Source organism: Vicugna pacos, chromosome 35, assembly GCF_048564905.1.
Source record: "Vicugna pacos chromosome 35, VicPac4, whole genome shotgun sequence".
NCBI lineage: Eukaryota > Metazoa > Chordata > Mammalia > Artiodactyla > Camelidae > Vicugna > Vicugna pacos.
In genome coordinates, this window is record NC_133021.1 from 25,745,191 (window position 1) to 25,765,017 (window position 19,827).

At 36.8% G+C, this 19,827-nt stretch overlaps 1 protein-coding gene across 17 annotated transcripts in view; it reads right to left on the bottom strand.

The window, feature by feature from the left end:
• The window catches only part of MLLT10 (MLLT10 histone lysine methyltransferase DOT1L cofactor), a 160,177-nt gene that overhangs the window by 11,981 nt on the left and 128,369 nt on the right, over positions 1 to 19,827 (bottom strand). For all 17 annotated transcript variants that reach the window (XR_004189140.2, XM_031676410.2, XM_031676409.2 and 14 more), the window contains 4 exons: positions 13,427 to 13,605; positions 4,322 to 4,439; positions 2,901 to 2,973; positions 154 to 308 (listed from right to left, as the gene is read on the bottom strand). Coding sequence is in view for 16 of the 17 variants with exons in the window: in XM_031676410.2 (XP_031532270.1) it covers positions 154 to 308; positions 2,901 to 2,973; positions 4,322 to 4,439; positions 13,427 to 13,605 (525 nt within the window). In the remaining variant the exon portion in view is untranslated. The remainder of the gene's footprint in view (positions 1 to 153; positions 309 to 2,900; positions 2,974 to 4,321; positions 4,440 to 13,426; positions 13,606 to 19,827) is intronic.

Genomic DNA, 19,827 nt, shown 5'->3' on the forward strand with positions numbered 1-19,827 from the left:
TTCTCACTGTATTATATAAAACATGTATCATAATTTCAGTGCTATTCTTGATAAAGTGTGACTTCTACATGTGTCCAACTGTCTGCCTGTTCATCCATCCGCCCATCCATCCATCTACTGATCCTTCTTTAAAGACAAGAAAAGCATACTTACTGTCACTAGGAGTGCCCTGTTCTAATAAAAACTGCTGTCCTTCACTCCACTGCCTCTCCAAAAGCTGTTCTATGCTGGCTGCTACTGGAGGCAGGTTTTCCAAACTGCTGTTGCCTGGTTGATCATAGCGGATCTGTAAGCTGCTTACAGGGGATCTGTTGGAAACATTAATCCTCAGGTTAAACAGAAGGAGGACCCTTTGAAGGAAGCACACTCACGTTTCTCACCTTATGCTGACCCTTCTCCCGTACAAGTTTTCTAACACTAGGCTGCCTATGCTAGAACGATAAAACCATAATCTACCCTAAAATTTAGTAATTACCACACTTCCTCCCCAAAACGTAAAAATCAAGGAACTAGTCAGCCATACTTGATAATTAAAAACCACTAGAAAGTATGAACACACCACCAATAATCTCCAAAACAGGTTGTAAAAGAAATGGATTCATCTTTATAAGACAAAAGGGGGGAAGAGGGGATTAGAAAGACTTCAAAATAATTAGCTTAGAAGAGCAGAGAGTTCCACCATTCTGCTTTAATATGCAAAATATCAGAACACTGCACAACTATAATAAGGTAGAGAGCGTTTTAATTTACAACCACAAAATCTCAAATATCAGTAAAAAGAATTTTTTAAACAATTTTGAAGGAGTCTTTTGATACAAATTCAAAAATACTTATTTTCAACTATTTGGGAACATTATCAAGACCAAAGCAATTTTTATCTGAGTGCTATATACACAGTTTTTTCTAAAATGTCTTAGATGTGTATTTCAAATGATAACAACTTAATGAACTCTTCCAAAACAAAAAACCACTTATATTAAGATGAACATGTAATGTTCTCTCATCAACATTTTGTTTTAAATTAGTATATGTGGCCACTTCTGGTCTCCAGCCTCCATCTTAACACTTACTAACATTATTTAGTAAGGAGCTTTAGAGAGTCCAGTGTTTCCACGTGATTATGATCTTCACAACACCCCAGTGAGAAGTCAAAACCTGCCTCACTGGCTCCATCTATCTATCTCCCATCCTCTATCTGAGCAAACAAGATGGGGCTTAAGTGACTTGTCTGAAGACGTGCTGCTGGAGATAGGGCTGGGCGACAGCCCAGGCCTTCCAGAAGCCCGCTGGTGCTCTGTCGCTGCTGTAACACACTTCTCTGCAAATATCTCTTTAAAAAGAAGTTAAACAAATGAGCCTTTTTATTCCATATGTAAACATCATGTGCTGCTTACAGCTGCCTATCCCTTTCCAAATAGTTCATTATTGCCAGGATAATTTGGGCTATTACATTTCAGACTGATTTTTAAAAGGTAATATGAAGTTGGAAATAAATGCTAAAAATAATTTAGTGCCATGTATTGTGTTAAATCCCATTTAACTAATGAAATTTAGATAATGAAACACAAAGAACTACACAATGCAAAATAGCACTAGGAATCTTGAATAATTTCTGGATAGATTGTAAGATATTTTAAGTTTAAAAGTGGAACACAGAAATGCTTCCTCCACTAAATATATGAGCAAAACAATTCCGTTAACTTTCTTCTTTGAAAAAAAGAATAAAAGAGTAGAAGGAACATAAAATTACAGACTGGTCAGATGATGTTGTCACTGTGTACTTCAGATTCCTAGTTTCAGAAGAATATTTAATTTTCTGCAGAGTTCAGTTAGGAAAAACAATACTCCCTTTAGTTCACCCAGGGATTATCTAGGGGAAGAGGCACTACTGATACACCACTAGAAAGCAGCAAAATTAGAGGTTATTGGGCTAATCTATCAATAGATGTTCCGAAACACCTAGACATTCCCAAATGTATATGGCAGTCATCACATAAAATTTTAATTTTTAAATTAATTTTAAAATTCCCATAGTTGAAAAAAGATTCTTGAATGGGCTTCTTCTTCTGCTCTCCATTCTCACCCAATCTAACACCACAATTGAGGCAGAGTTTATAAAGTTGAAGAACAGAGAGAAAACAAACTAGAAAAAGGTATAGAAGTTGAGAATGAATAAAATTAATAAAAAGGTAGCCAGAGCCTAATGTTCCATTCTATTCCATAACCAACACAGGACTGCCTACTCCCCTTCCCCCATCAAGAACAGGAGACGTGGGGCACTTAAGATTGTGCTCAGAGAATTTCAACACTTTCAGCCTAACCCTGGCTAATGTCCTGCTGGCAGGAATAACCTCACGTATACTATGTATTAATAAATGGTACCTGAATTCTTTCATATAATATCTAAGGTAATTTCAGAGAACAATGTACTGTATTTGCTATACTTTGCTTTGAACAATTTTAAGAACTAGAGGCATTTAGAGATGAGCCACAAGAATTTCATTTACTGAATTAGGAACTAGAGACTAAAGGATTAAGTACATTGCCCACAACATAGGTAAAACTGGAACCCAAAGTTGAAAGCCTGGATTCTGAAACTTTAAGAGATTTTAAGACTATTTTATGACCAAAAAGAATTACTCAAATTAATGCACTGACAGTACCAGATTAGAAATCTAAGCAAAGGTATGTCTTTTATAAACCTTAGAAATCTAACCATGTGTTTAAGTTAATATTCAAATTAATTTAGAATCATTTTTCTTGACTGTCCAGACACGCCTCTTATCTACAGAATGCTTTTATAGCCTCACAAATGTACACTCTGCTGATATGAGATAAAGAAGTTTCCAAATCTTAAAATGTTTTCTTTGCCTATACTTTGCAGTGCAAATAATGCTTACCGTGGTGAGAGACTTCCTCGGGGGGAGCTTCCTCTGCCAACAAGGCCACGGCTATTGTCTCCAAGATCTTGATCTGCAGTGTAAATATTTCATAGCTGATAAAGTGACCCTCAGTAGATAAGATGTTTTAAGCTCTTGCCCTGATTTTCCCTAAAACATACATAAAACCTTCAGCACTATCTTTGCAGTTACTATGAAAGAAGAAGACCTAGTATGTTGCTAGATCAGCACTGCTGAACTGCGGCATGTAAGGCGTTGTCCCTACATGTTTTTGGTGGGTGTAGGAGGCCGTGGATTATGTTCCATTCTCTCATTCCTTTCAGTTTTACAGCGCAGAAGCGTGGTTTGCATTTGCAGTGCCCTCCCCTCAGCCACTTTTAATTTCTACGGTTAAAGTAATGAATCACAGCTGTGGACAGCTAATCTGTATGCTTATCACAGCAAATCCTTACGCTTTGTATTTTTTAACACTTTGCATCCCAGGACAAGACATAAAATACACAGTGAATTACACAGAGCCACACACCAGGACTAAAATTTTATATATATTACACAGATCTTCATACCAAGAATAAAGTTACTCATAACACTAAATACCAAATTGACAAAAACAAGTAGGAATAAAGAATTCTGTATTGAAAAGGGAAAAGAAATTAATTTCTTCAAAATATTCCTTAAGTAACACCAAATATCTCTGAAAAATAACTTGTGTTTCTCCCCCTACAGTTAGTTCCTTATAAAATCACCCTATCTGGCCTCTTTCAAGGTTGTCCTCCCCTTATTCTGAGTCAGGTAACCTCTGACCCTTGAAGGGTAAAGACACGACTGATCCATTCTTGGTGAACTGCTAAACTCATCCCCTTCCCCCAAATAGGCATGACTACTTGGACATGTCAACAAATCCTTAAGGATGGAATGAAACAAAGCAAATCCAGTGGCTGATTAAAACAGTACAAGAGGCAAATGCTACAAAAAGTCAACTGGTAAAAATTCACAGGATTACTAAACACTGTAGAAATTCTCTAACAGGATTTTTTTTTTAACCAAGTTTGTGTAATGCAATTTCATGAATTATGCAAATAAGGGTTGAGGCTATTCACAGGGAAGCCCAGTGTTATGTTACTTTCATTGCACAGAACTAAGAACTGAGCACATCAATCAGAAAAGTCACAGGAGACACTAGCATTCCTGCCTGCTGACGGCTCTGCTTCAACATTTACATTTCAGACAGTAAAAAAGCACCACTATTTTGCAGCACAGCATACTTACAACTGTGATTCTTTTGGTTTAAAAAAAACAAAAAGGGCACAATCCTGTATTAACCTTTAGACTTCTCAAATAAAAGGAGCTGATGGGGTAAAAATTACACTGGGGGAGGGAAAGAGAACTTTATAGAGTTTTAAAAATTCTTGAAAACGTACCTGTTTGATTGCTTTCAGACTGAGCTATAAGAGCTGCCATTGATGAACTGGGATTTAATCTACTGCCGTACATATGAGACTGTGCCTGACCAAGAGAAGATCCAGACAGGGCATTTGCCTAAATGAAAAGAATAACAAAGATACATGAATTACGTTTAAAAATATCTTTCGCTCCTAATAGACCCAGTAACTATTTTCCCCAACCTAAGAATGCAAGAAACAATTCCTGACTTTCTGAGAAGCAAATTTCATTCTTACTTGTTTTACCATTCCAACATTCCAATTTCTGAAAAGTCACATAATCTTAAAAAAAAAAAAGTATTGGCACAAAGTTCATTATTCATGCTTTAATTTCAAAGTATCTATTCGATACCAAAACCAGCGGCATGGTAACCATGTGAACATACAACTAGTTATTTAATCTTATTAAACCATGTACAAAATAAGGGAAGGTAGACAACAGATGTCTAACAAACGCTTCAGCCTCTTACATCACAGGCCAGCTGAGAAGGTCAAAGGTCCAACTTCTACTTCCAGTGTTTCAACTACGCAGAGCCATATTTCCATTGCCTAACTCTGTCATTAGTAAAACCTGCACACTATTTTGTTACTTCCTATTTTGATAGACTTGGAAGCCTGCTGCTTTTTCTGTTTTGTTTTGTTTTTATTTTAAAAGAAAGCAAACAGGCATCACAAGTATGTTTTCTATACAATGCAGGGCTCAACGAATCACAGCTTTGCCCTGACCCCATATAAGGCACTGTCTTCTTGGCAGTAAGCCAGCTCTACGAACTGAAGAGCTGGTCCACAGTTTGTAATTCATTCATGTTGCTAACCACAATTCTGAAGGCCTCTACTGGGACTTGTGCCAAACAAGCGAAAATGAACCCTTAAACAGATGAAGTTAAGGAGGCTGGCCAAAGTCTTGCGTAATCCAATGTAATAAAAATGCCTTCTTTGATGTGAACACTTTCTCCCACTTTCCAAGAATATTATAACCTTAAAATGTGGCATTTTGGAAGCAAATCTCTTGTACACAAAACACTGTTACTCAGAAGAGGCTATTACTACTCTGAAATACTCTTCAGATTTAACAGAACCACAAATTTTAAAGTAGATTTCTTTTTCTTTTTCGTGAATGAAATCAAACTTAAGCTTTTATAAAACGAAATTACTGTATAGTTATTACAGAACAAAATTCTGAAAAATAACTTCAGAGTTGAAGCACTTTTAAGATAAAGAGGCTGAATAACAGCAGAACAAAAGATGTGGGACATTCTGCCACGTATAACGGCACACAAGGGATCAAGACAACACCGCAGCTACAACGAGCAAAATACTACAGAGAATAAACTGTTTCTGGAAAGACTCAGACCCTGACATTACATGTGGCCTCTAGCCAATTTATTAAGCATAAAATTTGGACTTTACAATTCACAGAACTAGTCCTTGTGATGTAGAATCCTGTCCCTGCTTTCCATTGTTTCCATGGGTGTATTTCATAGTTCACACTGTACTGTCCAAGTTCAATAGGCCAATTTCTGGTTTCATTTTTCCTTTTATTAAAGTCATGCACACAAAGTCAGTAAGTTTGGATGATACAATCCTGTTCAACAGTCAATTAGCCCTCAGTTAAAGCTAAATCATCACTTCAACCTAAAGATCACAAAAGATACTCAACCATGTAGAGAGTACATAAAACATGAGCCTAAAATAGAAATACAGGAAGTTTTTTTCCAACCTCTCCAGAAGTTAACTACCTGGGGATCTTGGCTACGCATAAAATAACTTAGAACAAGAAAAATCCAGATATTACCAATCCTCCATGTTAAAATCTTAGGCATCTTATACTTAAAAATGCCCTTTGCAGAGCCAATTTACTCTTACTCTAGACATAATTCTAAAAAGATCAAGTAAACAACATAGAACAGATTAGAAGTGGAAAATTAATTAGGAAAAGAAAGAAAAAGTAATGTGTGGAGACATTTTGTTGCAGCAAGAAGTAACTGCTGACGGCAAGAGGAATACAAGCAAGGACGAGCACCTTCCCCAGCGCTGGTGGACGGGGCTCCGAGCACGTGGACATCGGACACGGCGGCACCTCTGCACCTGTGCCTGCACCTTTGACTCTTCGTGTCTGTGCAAAAGCCCAGCTGGACCACTTTTTCAGTTCCCATCATCAGTTTTATGAGCTCAAATTATCTTACTTTCCCAATCACACACTATGCCCACTGTACAAAAGGAGCAAAATGCAAAGCAGCACGGCATAAATGATTTACATAATGACTACCACCAGGAAGAGGATAAATCATCTTTAATGTAATTCCAAAGCAGGAAAGTATATATTTTATAAAGACAGCAGGCAAAAGTAAAATTTATAATAAAATAATAAAATGAATTGAAAGTACATTCTTCATTATTCTGAATGGCCAATTTCCCAAATTTTCTGAATGTGTAAAAACTATCTGGTAGTTTTGTTTTAAAAAATTATTGTATTTATTTAAACAAGAAACTTTCAAAAGAGACTGAAACTAAGTTACTAATTTTATGAGATAGGGTTTTGTGGTATATGAAACTATCTACACCGGTCTACATTAAAATCCAGGTCATTACCATCATTTCAAGCAGGTAACATTAGTTACCAAAAAGACCCCACAAATGCCTGACACTGCTTGGCTAACACTTCTGAAATGATATTTACAATGGTTACTTCCGGAAACTCTCGGTAACTCTATGGGCACCACAGGCCCAAGAAACTCCCAACATCTCAGCGAAAAGCTTCTATGACTTAGTAGCAAGAAAGAAGAGTAAGATAGAGAGCAGGGAAGATATGGACAGCTTATGAGGAGAGGACACACATAATGACCAGCATTTTTCAGACTCAAAAAAACCTCTGTTATTAAAAGGTGAAAGCACTAAGACTCATGGAAGTCCATGTGAACCCACAGCAACAGTGGTTATGAAGCAAAAAGGGCACTGAAAGCTTTTCTATAAAAGGAATCTGGAATGAGGAATAAAGGAAACCATACATACATACTTCTCCACAGCATATTTTGGAAATAGATGTTAAACAGTGCACTGAATGCAAATTACTAATGTGCCCTAAGTCTGCTTCAGAAAACCTGGTATATAAAAAAGGAAGAAAAGCCATGCAAAAAAAAAAAAAAAAAAAACCTGGTATAAAAACTGGCAATTGGTTTTGGAAGGAAGTACCTCCCTCACAACACTTCAGGTCTATCTTGCCCAGATAAGAAGAATGTAACTTATGGGCACACATCCTTCTGGGGCCTAGTGCCACTATATGAACACGAGGTGTTGACACTGCAGGGCTGAGTGGAGGTGTCCACAATACACACGAACCCTGTACTGCTCCTGCAACTTCTCTACACATCTAAAATTATTTCAAAAAGGAAGCTAAAACAAAAAAGAGTATGATTGCAAAAAAAACTAGTTACTTGGCTTTATAATGCCCTGCTGAAATCAAGTCATGTCCTCAAAATGTGAAAACAGATGTTAGATCAGGATAAAAATATTTTATGAAACTATTAAGCTCATATTGCCATAATAAACTTCTGCTTTTACTTCCAAATATACAATATCATAGACAGGGTTTTTTTTCCTGCTCCCCAAGATTAATAATTTAAAGCAACCCCTTCCATGCAAGATGTCATGCCTATTACAACACCCTAGTAAAAGCCTCATGAAGTACAGTAATTATTTTACAAGATGGACTCAAAGACAAGTAGAAATAAACTGGATAATTACTGAGGTAAATCTAAGTTACTCTGAAGCAATATTATGTTTAGGTGCCTGAGTCAAAGAATACCCTTAGCAAATTTGAAATAACTTATGATGTTAAACATCTAGAAAGATATGCAAGTCTCCACCAAAGCAGTATTCAATCTCAAAGTAAGTCAAAGAAATTCAGTGTTTCCTAAGTAGACTGAATGCCATATTTAAACATTAGCAAAATTAAAATTATATTGCAGCTTGAAATTTCCCCTTTTGTTAACAGTTCACCTCTTATATTTCAAATGTCTACTTATGACCACAGAGAAGTTTTTTAAGAGCTCTATTTGTAGAGTGAAGCAAGTCTCCCACATTCCTAGGCACTCAGCTCATTCTAACGGAGTGAGCTGTGGAGGAAAAAGTCAGATTATGTCTACTCAATTATTTGAGTATCAGATTTAAAAGTGGCTATGGTTTTGGTAGACTTCTTTTTCTCCCTAACGTTGGTAAAGGCAGAATAATAAAGTATAAAGAAGAAAAATTAAGTTTGAAAAATATACCTATCAAATTTTCACCTTTGGAACATATCATAGCAATACATCATCTAGAGGTAGATATGGAACTCCATGCTTCAGAAATACAAGAAGAGGTTATAACAAGCGTTTCTTAAACTGCACAGTTAAGCTGTCAATAAATATTAAAGGCAAAAGATTCAAACAAGCTCGAAAACACAGTAGCTGCTTCTTCAAACTTTCCAACCCTGGCACATGATTTAAAAATACATTCTTCCAAAGTCTTGACAGATTCACTGAACTGAGTATTACTTTTTAAAAATTCCTACTTCATACATACTCTTACAAGAAAAAACTTTATTATTACTCTATCTGCCATAAGCCAAGCTATCTCACATCGGATGAGGCACTAAAGCTCTCTGTCTTCAATATTCATCTATAAAAATGGAGATAGAAATAGTACCTACCCTCACAAGAATATTATAACAACTAACTATTAATTGTTAATAGTTAATAGCATTAATATATATAAGGGCTTAGAAGAATGCTTGGCACAGGTAAGCACTCAAATTTTAGATTGTTATTTTAAAAATGGTTTTCATAAGCTATGATGGTTTCCATCTTTTCCACCAACTTCATTAGGTAATGTAATTTACCAATTATATTCTGGTATTAACATGGCTGTATTTCAAAGATTAAAACTTATTTGTCTAAGAAAAATTAGATAGTACAAATGTCTCATTAGGCAATGATATTTAAATCTATATATTCTATAATAACACACAGAAATATGGCAAATATAATGTAAGGATTCAAATATTTTAATGACAATTAATATATTTCTTCAATTTGCAAACACAATTTGTTTGACTAGAAAATTTTCCAGGAAAAACTGGAGAACAATGGGAAGTTTCATACATTCTCTAACTCAATTCAAATTTTGTACTAGAAAACATATCCTGACAACAGACCCATTTCTGTGTCAGCTACCACCAGTCAGGCTTTAATACGCAGCGTGTGATGAGAGATGAAACCAAGTGTGAACAACTTTCGGGTCCCATGAGTAGGCTGACTGTTAAAGCTGTCAGGTTCAATTGCATCATTCCACTTAATTCAATGCCCCAAACTGCTCCCTAATTGTTAGGAGCTTAACGTATTCAAAACCATTGTTTAGGCTAATACTGAAATGCCCCACAATTGAGTTTCTATAAAGTAGTGGGAGGGATTAAATTGTAGTTAAACCATCAATGAACACTCATGATTGGACAACAGGACTGTACAGAATAACAACCAATTTCTAAGCAGGTTTCTTAATTGGTTAATATCTAATCAATACATCACCTATCTTTTGGGGGGAAAAGGAAGTCCCCAGGATTAAAATGGCTACTGGAAACTCAAGAACAGAAAAGACGGTAGTGAACAGCTGAACTTGAAATGGCTAAAATTCATCTATCCAAGGAATCATGAGTTTTAACAGAAAATTTTAATTCTATTTGTTGTAAAGGAAGTGCTTCTGTACAATATTCTCACTGGCAATCCTAGCAAACCAGAGAGCAGGTGCAGGAGTCAGACTGCCTTGCTTCCAGACATAGTTCTACCACTCACTGGACACGTAACCCAACACAGTTACAAAACCTCTTCATCATCCAATAGTAAGTGATGTTACAAAGTACTTTTAAAAGCTTATTCTGCTCAGAATGTTAACTTCCTTGAAGTTACAAGTCATTCTGTAATTATTTAAAACAGGTGAAACTTTCCTTCTGACCAATCAAGTCAGAGCTCCTCCAAAGACAGGTGAATTTGCCTGGGAAACAACCATTTTCTCAAAAAGGATCAAAGTGTCCTATCAGATATCATCTGAAAGGAAGTCAAGGATTATATCTAAGACAACTCCCCCAAAACACACACACACACACACACACACACACCACACCACACATACCCAAAGGTATAATACTGGGAAACAAAATACGCAAAGCTGATTGAAGTAAAAGTCTCACATAAATCTGCAAAACATCACTCACTAAATTATACCTTTAAAATACTTAAATATTTATATTTACTAAATATCATATAAACAAATCCCAGAAGTTCTTTATTTTTAAATCTATAATCATCTTTATAACAATAACATACAGTAAACAAGGAACCATGATTATCTACGTGAAAGCTGTATCCAAAAGCAAAACTCAGAATGTTAGACATATTAGAATACACTTTTTTCATTACATTCTGATTCTTAAATTCTATTAATACAATCAGCCTTCAACAAAAGCACCTGAATTCTCCCAGAGACAAAACAGAATGAATGCAGAACTGGGAAGCAGCAGAATTTGAAAGACAAAATGAAACATTTATGGCACACCTACAGAAAGTAACATACATCTACTCGTGACACAAGGACAGAGCGTATCACACAGATAGTAGTTCTGGCTTCCAACAATCTTAAGAGAACTATAATTGTAACTATATTGCTGATTATCTGTGAAGGAATAGTTACGCTAAAAACAAGTATATACAAATAAAACAAACGGATTTAACATCAATCAATATAAAATTGAGTTATCAAACAGTTTTTAAAGGTTTTTTTTTGAAATTAGGGTTGCTAATCATCAGACATTCCCCCTCACATTTTCACAAGTGTCTCCTTTCTCCCCCAGTAAAGGCACAAATCTGTTCTCAGTTTTTAACTTCTATTAGCTCCTCCTGACCTGACTTCCCTGACCACTTCCTGGGAACAATTCTTAAGACAGCAAATAAACTAAACAAGAGGCCTGTCTATCTTACTTAAAACCAAGGCCAGAAAGATCAAGAATGACCTCTGGATTTTTATCCTGCTGACACCATGCCCATCACTTAAAATTAATACTTTAACTAAGCTTTTAAGGGGAAAGGAGGGAAGGCAAAAACAATGTTCAAATTTAACACTCCTAGTCTCTGATTTGTATTTTTTAAGACAGTTGCTTGCTGTTGTGATGGTTTTCTTACTAATTATAATAAGGTTTCTATAATTACATTTTAAATATTCACCATTTAATTTACACACTTATAGCACTACTCTGTTCATTTTCCAATCAACTACCTATAAGGAAACTCTAAATAAAAGGACAGGATGTGACCATCTAAACACACTGAATCGTATGATTTGAAAACAAACAAGGCCCGTATGAAAGTTAAACAGAAATAAACTTCTGTCATTTTGAAAAGAAGATTAAATTACCAAGTGCATCACAATTTTAGGAGTTCTTAGCTACATTCAATTTATTCTATATATTTTCGTATCCTTTCCCTTGCACACTTCGCACACTCAATGCCAATACTACTGGCTCAGGCAGCAAAACTGAAGTAGTCCCTCACTCAGTTCAGCTGAGAGGCCAACCTGCCTCAGCCGCCTGGAGACCTGGTGGCTGCCCCAGCAGCACCGGATGAGCCAGGCCAACTAAGGTGCGGCCGAAGGCAGGGCACGGCCACTGGGGGACAGAGACGCAGGTGTGCGGCTGTCTCAGAAGGCAGCACGTGAGTCTCACTGGATGACCAGGTTTTAAGAGACCCATCTCACTGAAACATGGAAAGAGGCAAGACTGTAATTGGACTGAATCCTGGATTACCTGCAACTATGATTTCTTTGTTCTTCAGTCGATCATTTGTTAAGTGGAATTTTCCCTCTAGCTATAAATTTCTCTTCACTACCACTTCCCCCATCCACCTCCCCAATGCCAACCCCCAAAACCACAAACATAATGCATGGGAAGAAATGAGATTTTTGCTTAATTCAGCCTGGAATTAACCAGAGAGTAATTAAAACAGACTTTTATAAAGAAAGGGAAGAAAAATGCACATTGAAAATGTTCATGTGAGACTCCGTCCAAGGATATAAAGCTCTCAACAGCATATGGTTACACTTAATTAAAAGAGAGAAAACTATTTCTAAGAGCCATTCGCTCATTTATCCTTTCACCGTTTCTACCCCCAAGCCCCTGTTACGTCTACCGGACCAAGGCTGGTGAAATAAGCCAAAGAAAACTCTCCCAAACTAGTCAGCTCCCTCTTATTCAGGTTGAGAAGTTCACCAAATTGTTAGCTCTCATTTCCAGACACCACCACTAATCATGCCACTGATCTGTTGTTTATCTAATTCTTGACCTAATTATAATGGTTATTGTTTGCACTGCACCATTACATACTTTAAAAATAACTTCATGTTGTGCTTTGATGTAGAGCTTACAGAAGATGCTGGATAAGTATACATACATTCTAAAGACCTGTATAATGGAAATTATGAACACATACATAAAGCTTAAGTTTACAGCAACTGACAAACAACTACTTAACTAGTTGTTTATAATTAGACATTTGTCATTGTTCTGATCTTTAAATAAAAACTATATATATTTCAGGAATTTTAAGTTACTACCTTCGGGGAAATGTGGGGGTTTGGGATGGGGGGTTGAGGTGGAGAGTAGGGTGTGTGTGTATGTGTGTGTTGTGTACAGCTTTGCTCATTTACTGTCTTATTTACATAATTCAAGATTATAATTTCTCTGGTTTGACTGGCTCTGTAGATTGGGTCACCTATCAAGTTCCAGATCTAAAGGGGGAAGGAAAGGGATAAACAAGTGCAAACCCACCAGCATAGTCACTATCATTTCCAATATTTACGAACATATCTTCTTTCCCAGTAGGAGGAAAGCCATACAGTACTTAAAGGAATTACTCACTCTTTATCCTATATTCTCCTTCACTCATTTTTAATTGAGATATTTTTATAAATTCCTATAGGAATCCCTATTTCATTTCTCTCCCTTCCAATCGAACTTACTTTTAAAAATGACAAATGTTACTTTGTAACACTGTAGTAATTTACCTGAGTTGCAGCAACAGCAGAGGGTGCAGATGACGTGGCTGACGGGGAGAGAGCTCCCACTTGTTGTAAATGCCCAGAAGGTTGCTGAGGTAAATGAGAACTGGAGACAGGAGTACTGGAGCCTGAGCCAGATACTACATTTGGAAACGAGACTGCTACATCATTGCTGTTATAAATACCTATGAGAAAAAAAAAAAAAAGATGTTATTTAAATAGTTTATAACTTCGCAGTGGAATCTGTCATAGACAATATTAATCAGTAAGTCAGAATACCCACATTTCCTCCTGAACACTTCCCATGATAAATTTTATTGGTGGCCCAAAAAAAAAATCATTAACTAAATGAATAAACATAAATTTTTCCTAAAGTGCTTGTCTTAAAGAACCTGTTATTTTTTATACATCAAAGATAGTTTGTTAAGAGACAGAGATCACATCAAGAAATGCTTTATAAAAATAATAATAAGGGTTTTAGGAATTGCTAAGAGGAATAAAATGTTTCTTAAATAGGAGAATGAAGCAAAAATCACTTGGTGGGCCTTTGAAAAATGCGGATATACTAGTGCTCCAGGACTCATGATTGAGAAGGTCTCAAATGAGGAGAGACTTTGTTTTAGAAAGGTCATCCAGGTTACAGTACAGGGGAAACAACTGGAGGGGGGGGACAGGACTAGACTTGATATTCTGCGACCAATAAAGAGCCCGATGTGAGACACAGCAGTGGGACGAGACAAAACAGGTGGATTCTAGATTATTCAGGAGGCAGAATATACAGGACTTTATGATGGACTGAATAGGGTATCTAACCAGGGGTCAGTGTGGTTGGGGTCACAGGATTAAGAGATGATGATGACCTGGAATTCTAGGTGATGGCAGCATTCACTTCAAAGAAAACAGGAAATAAGGATGGAGACTTGAAAGAATATTCAATGGCACTACCGGGGGTAAAAGCCAGAAAAAAAGAGAGTGGAAAGCAACTCATTCTAGAAAACTGGACACGAAGAGAACAGAGAGAGAAAATGAGCCAAAGTTAAAAGGAAATAAGGAGTTACTTTAAAAGGTGTGCTGTGGGATGTATTTTTTTAAGATGGGAGATCATGCTCATATGCTGACAACAAAGAGTCTACAGAGACAGAGAAGCTTGTTGAGGATAAAAGAAGTATCTGTTATTCAGTGGGGTCCTCAAACAGGGTTGATTTTGCTTCATAGAGACATGACAATGCCTGGAGACATCTCTGGTTGTCAAAACTCAGGGGTGCTACTGGCACCCAGTAGGGAGAGGCCAGCGATACTGCTAAACATCTTAAAATGCACAAGACCGCTCCTCACAACTAAGAATTATGTAGTCCACAGAGTCAACAGCATGGAAGCTGAGAGATCTTGTAATAAACCTGGGCTCTTGTGTGGCTGGGAGGGAATAAGATCCTAAGAATCTGACATTGTAAACAAGAGGAAAGCAGGAAGAAAAGAACCTAAGTGGGCTATAGTCTCACTCACTCAAAAAAATTTCTTGAGAAAATACAGCCCTTGAAGGTGACAATAATTAGTTATTTATATCAACAGTACAACTTACTTAGTTCTAAAGAACATAAATATTACTGATTCATAATAAAGAAAAGCACCTATAATCTTCAAAAAAGGGGAATAAAAGAATTGGGTCATTTTTAAAGGCCTTACAACTATAATTGAGGCTCCTAAGATTCTTTTTATATCTACAATTCCTCCAGAAAAAAGATAATTTATTCACTCAACAAATTCATTCATTCTACAAACATCTGAGAGCTCAGTGTTTGCCAGACATTATTCTAAGCCCTGGAGATACAAAGCCATTCAAGATATGTGGTCTCCGTCTTCAAGAAGCTTAGTGGAAAAAAGAGACAATTACAAAAGACTGTGAAGAGTCTATGATAGAGACACCCTCAGGAGGCTGTGAGTGCATAAAGAGAGGTATCTAACCCAGACTGCGAGAGAGGGTGGGGTCAAAAAGCGTAGTGGGAGAGATGGGTGCCTTTAAAGCTCATTTCTAAAGGAGCTGCAAGACAGAGGTGAAGGACAGTCTGAGGAAGAAATATGCAACAGAGAGCCTGGTAGATTCTAAGAACTTTTAAGTACCATCTGTGTAGCTTATGCAAGAAATGAATAAATAAAAAAATTAGTAGGAGTCAAATCAAGAAGAGCATTAAAAGTTTAAATGTTAGAAGTTAAAAATTTGGAGACAATAGGAAGCCACTGAAGGATGAGTGTAAACAAAAGTCTGGTGACATCAGATTGCTGTGCATGGGAAACATAAATCACTGGCACAAGGCTGAGAACAACTGGGGAGGGGATTTAAACAGAGACAGAGAAAACTGTTATGGATTGCTACAATAATACTGATGAATAAAAATAATAATGTATTTTGACGAATAAAAATAATAATGTATTTTTTTAAACCTCTAAGGTAACAGCAGTAAAGAGACAACGTTCACAGGACTGGTAACTAATGATACCCGAAGAATTAAAAAAGACGTCAAGAGTCAGGAATGACTCTTAAGCACCACTAAGTGGGCATGAGAGTGGTGATGCCACTCACCAGAGCAGGGACAGCACCTGAGAGAATCCAGTATTCGGTTACTATGGGTAGGTCCCTGTGCTAGCACAACAGAATGCGGTGAATATTACTCCCATTTTATATGTAAGCAAACAGAAGTTTAAAGAAATAAAGTAACTTGCTTAGTGACCTAGTAGGTGGTGGAACCAAGATTCAAACTCATAGCCATCTGACTTTATAACTGAAACCACTTCCTAATCACATGTTTGAGGTTCAGGTTGATCGTCATGATCTTGGAGACGCCTGCAGGATACAGAACTCCTACTAGACCTTCTAGAACAGGATGGGATGAGCCTGAAGCTCAGCAGAAAAATCAGGCCCAGAGGTGCAAATCCAGGAGTCAGAAGCATGACAAAGTTAGAATACATAAATCTGAAAACTCAAAAAGTCTTTTCTGTTGACCTAGTTAACTAATTCATGTATTTAGAAACATGGAAATTTCACATTAAAAAAAATCTAGATTTCTATTTCTCCTGAAAAACCTGAAGTTCTGTCAACACTAGATACTATATTCTGAAATAGCAACAATCCACTAGGGCTTTGGACAGGGCATACACTCTGCAATCCAGCAGAGTCCCCCCTATTTCTTATTCTTCACCTTTTCCTCATTCCTGTATGCTACCTACCTGGCCCCGTAAATATTAGATTTACAACCTATGATATGGAAGCTGGTCAAAGCCAAGGAATGGAAAGATGAGGTCATCCAGGGAAGTTCAGCCTGATCAAGAGAAGAGGACTAAGGACAGAGCCTAAAGAACATTACCATTTGAACCACAGACAAAGAAAGACTGACCACAAAGAGCAAAATAAGGAAAGTAACAGAGACAATCTTGGAAACCACTTGAGAGAATTTCAAAGGAAAAGGTCAAATGAGTCTATGAACATGAAGAGTTCCAGGCCTCTTTTCACAGGCAAATAATCCTCCTTAGATTGTTCTGTATCTGCTTTTTTTTTCTATTTCAATCTTTTCAATAGTTATATGCTATTTTAATCCAAATCAAGGTGACATTCATCGATTAAATAGAAACTGAATCCTGCAATGCACAAGTTCCAGCAAAACACCATGAAATTCACCTCTTCAGGACAGACAGAAACAACGATGCAGGATGATACAGAGGGTGGCAGGCAGTGTGACATACCATCCATCCATTCATCCTTCCAAGAAATATTTATTTCATATCTACTAAAAGACAGGTACTGTGCTAGGAGCAGGGAATATAGCAGGAACAAGACAGATAAGCTCTCTGCTCGCCAGTAACTTACAATGTAATTAGTGAGGCGAACATTAAAACAAACACATGACTATAAATTGTGGCAAGTGCTATGATAGAAGAGAAAAGGGTGCCGTGAGACTGAAAAATCAGGAAGCAGAAAAGACCTGTCTGAAGAAATGATAGGCCAAGATCTAAAAACTGGGTAACTAGTTGTCAACTGAGCAATGAGTGAAACAGAAAAGCCTGTTCAAAGACGAGGAAAAAGAAGACAGGCAATACGGCTAAAGCACAGCAGATAGAGTGGCAGAAGACAAGGCTGGAGGGAGGGGAAGTAGATCTCACAGGACTTGCAAGACACGTAGCGGTGTTTAGATAGGAAGACAACAAAGGCAAATAGCAAGAACTGTCTTTTTAGAAGATCATCCCTCCCACTGCTATGTAGCGAATGAATTGAAAAGGGGAAGCAGAAACAGAGAGATTACTCAGGAGGTTATCCTATAATCTAGACAGAGGATTATGATCCTCTGGACTAAGGAGGAAGTGTCACTGACCACAGAGACAGATGGACCTGAAATTCATCGAGAAGTCAGAATCACCTAAACTTGATGAGATGCTTTGTGGACAGAGTAAACAAAAGTATTATTTATAAATCCAAGGTTTCTGGCCAGTGATTAGAAGTCAGTGACACATGGAATAGTAAGAGTACGCTTTTGTTTGTAAAATTAAAAACAAAAACAAAAACAAAAAACCAGCCTAGGACTAAGTCCTGAAGCTCCAATATTTCAAGGGTGGCTAACGGAAGAGGAATTTGTAAAGAAAACTGAGATCAGGGACATAAGAAGAAAACCCTGAGTGCAGTTTCACTGAAGCCAAGAAGAGAGAGTCTGAAGATTAAAAAGGGGACACACAAACTATATCAAATGATGCTGAAAGGCTGGTTAAGACACAGAATGAAAATGCCCACTGCATCTGGAAACACAGAGACAGATGGTGATCTCAGGAAGAACAGTATAGTGTGGGCAGAGCCAAGAAATCATTGTTTAGATCTAAGCTTTTATTAGTTTGCCCTTTGGAATTGTATGAAATTGACATATAGACAGAAGCATACCTGTCCAGTGACAGAAATGTTAGTGTTCACCAATCAGAGGTCCTGCTTGCCAGACAAACTGTGAGGTCAAATCAGCATCACATCAAGTTGCTTGTTCAGAGTAAATGAACGGAATAGTCGTGAATATTTAACCAAGTAAATGACTAAGTATGATAAGTTATCCCTAACTCACATGTCAGGAGACTTCACATTCTTTTCTGGAGGTTAATATGGTATGAAAGCAGTTAAAAGTCTAAATCTTGCTCCCGCATACAAATAACCTCTCTGAATCTAATACACGTCATTATAAAGTGAAGATGGTACCAATGATTTCACAGGGCTGGTGCAAGGACTAACTAATAGATGAAAAGCATACACTAATTTGTTAGTCTACTGTCTACCATACAGTAATCATTTGATAAATAGTAGCCATAGTATAAAATATAAAGGAGGAATGATATCTATTGTTAAAAGAAGAAGTAGGATAATATATACAATAATAGAAAGCTTCTGTTGTTCATGTTGCCTCAATGTTCCTAACCTTTGGGGACTAATGAATAAACACTCAGGATATTCTTTATCTTGGCTTTCTCTTTCTAGACTGTAGAACATATGTCTCTATATGATTAACACATTCACTACTCAGAGAAGGTAAAAAACTTAGAAAAAAAGTATGTCTTTCTTCTCTGAGACTCTTGGTCATTGATGGAACACAGGTGTTCTTAAATCTCTTCAGGCACATTAACTACTGCTTAGGTTGCTCTAGTTTTACAAACAGATGAATAATTTTGCTCATTATGTATTGCTTCTTTTGATCTTACCTATAAAAACAACACAGACTCAAACAACACATACTCATTATTAAAAATTTTGAATAGATGCAAAAGAAGGGGAAAAAAACAGCCACAACTATTGTTGATATTTTTATATATTTTCAAACTTTCCAGTGCATAGTTTATGGTTTTGCTCTATATAGCTGCCTATATACATAATATAGAACTTTTAATCCTTTAACACTTACCATACGTATTATCTGATTTCATTGCAAATGTTTTTAGTATCATTTTGATGGAAACAATTGAATATGCAGAGTTGACCTGATTTTACAATATTCTACAAATATTTATGTGCCTAATATGCCCAGACATAATACTAGCCGCTGAAGATATACTACACTCATGGAGCTTAAAGTGAAAGAGCCACACATCAATCACAAATGTTAGTGCTATGATGAAAAAGTAGAACATGCTGTAACAGAATATTTGGGGTAACCTAAGGTTAGGAGTACCAAAAAAAGAAAAAAAAAAAAAGATAAGCAGTACCCGGCAGGCCTCTGTGAAGCAGTGACACATAAACTGAAAGGAAGTCCTTAGGGACTGTTTCCATTTTTTACCTGCCTAGAATTGTTTCCCATTTCTTTTCCAAATAATACCCTATTTTCCATTAGGTAAGTACCCCACCTCCAATTTCATGCACGTTGGCCCAGGGATGAACATGTGACTCAACCGGA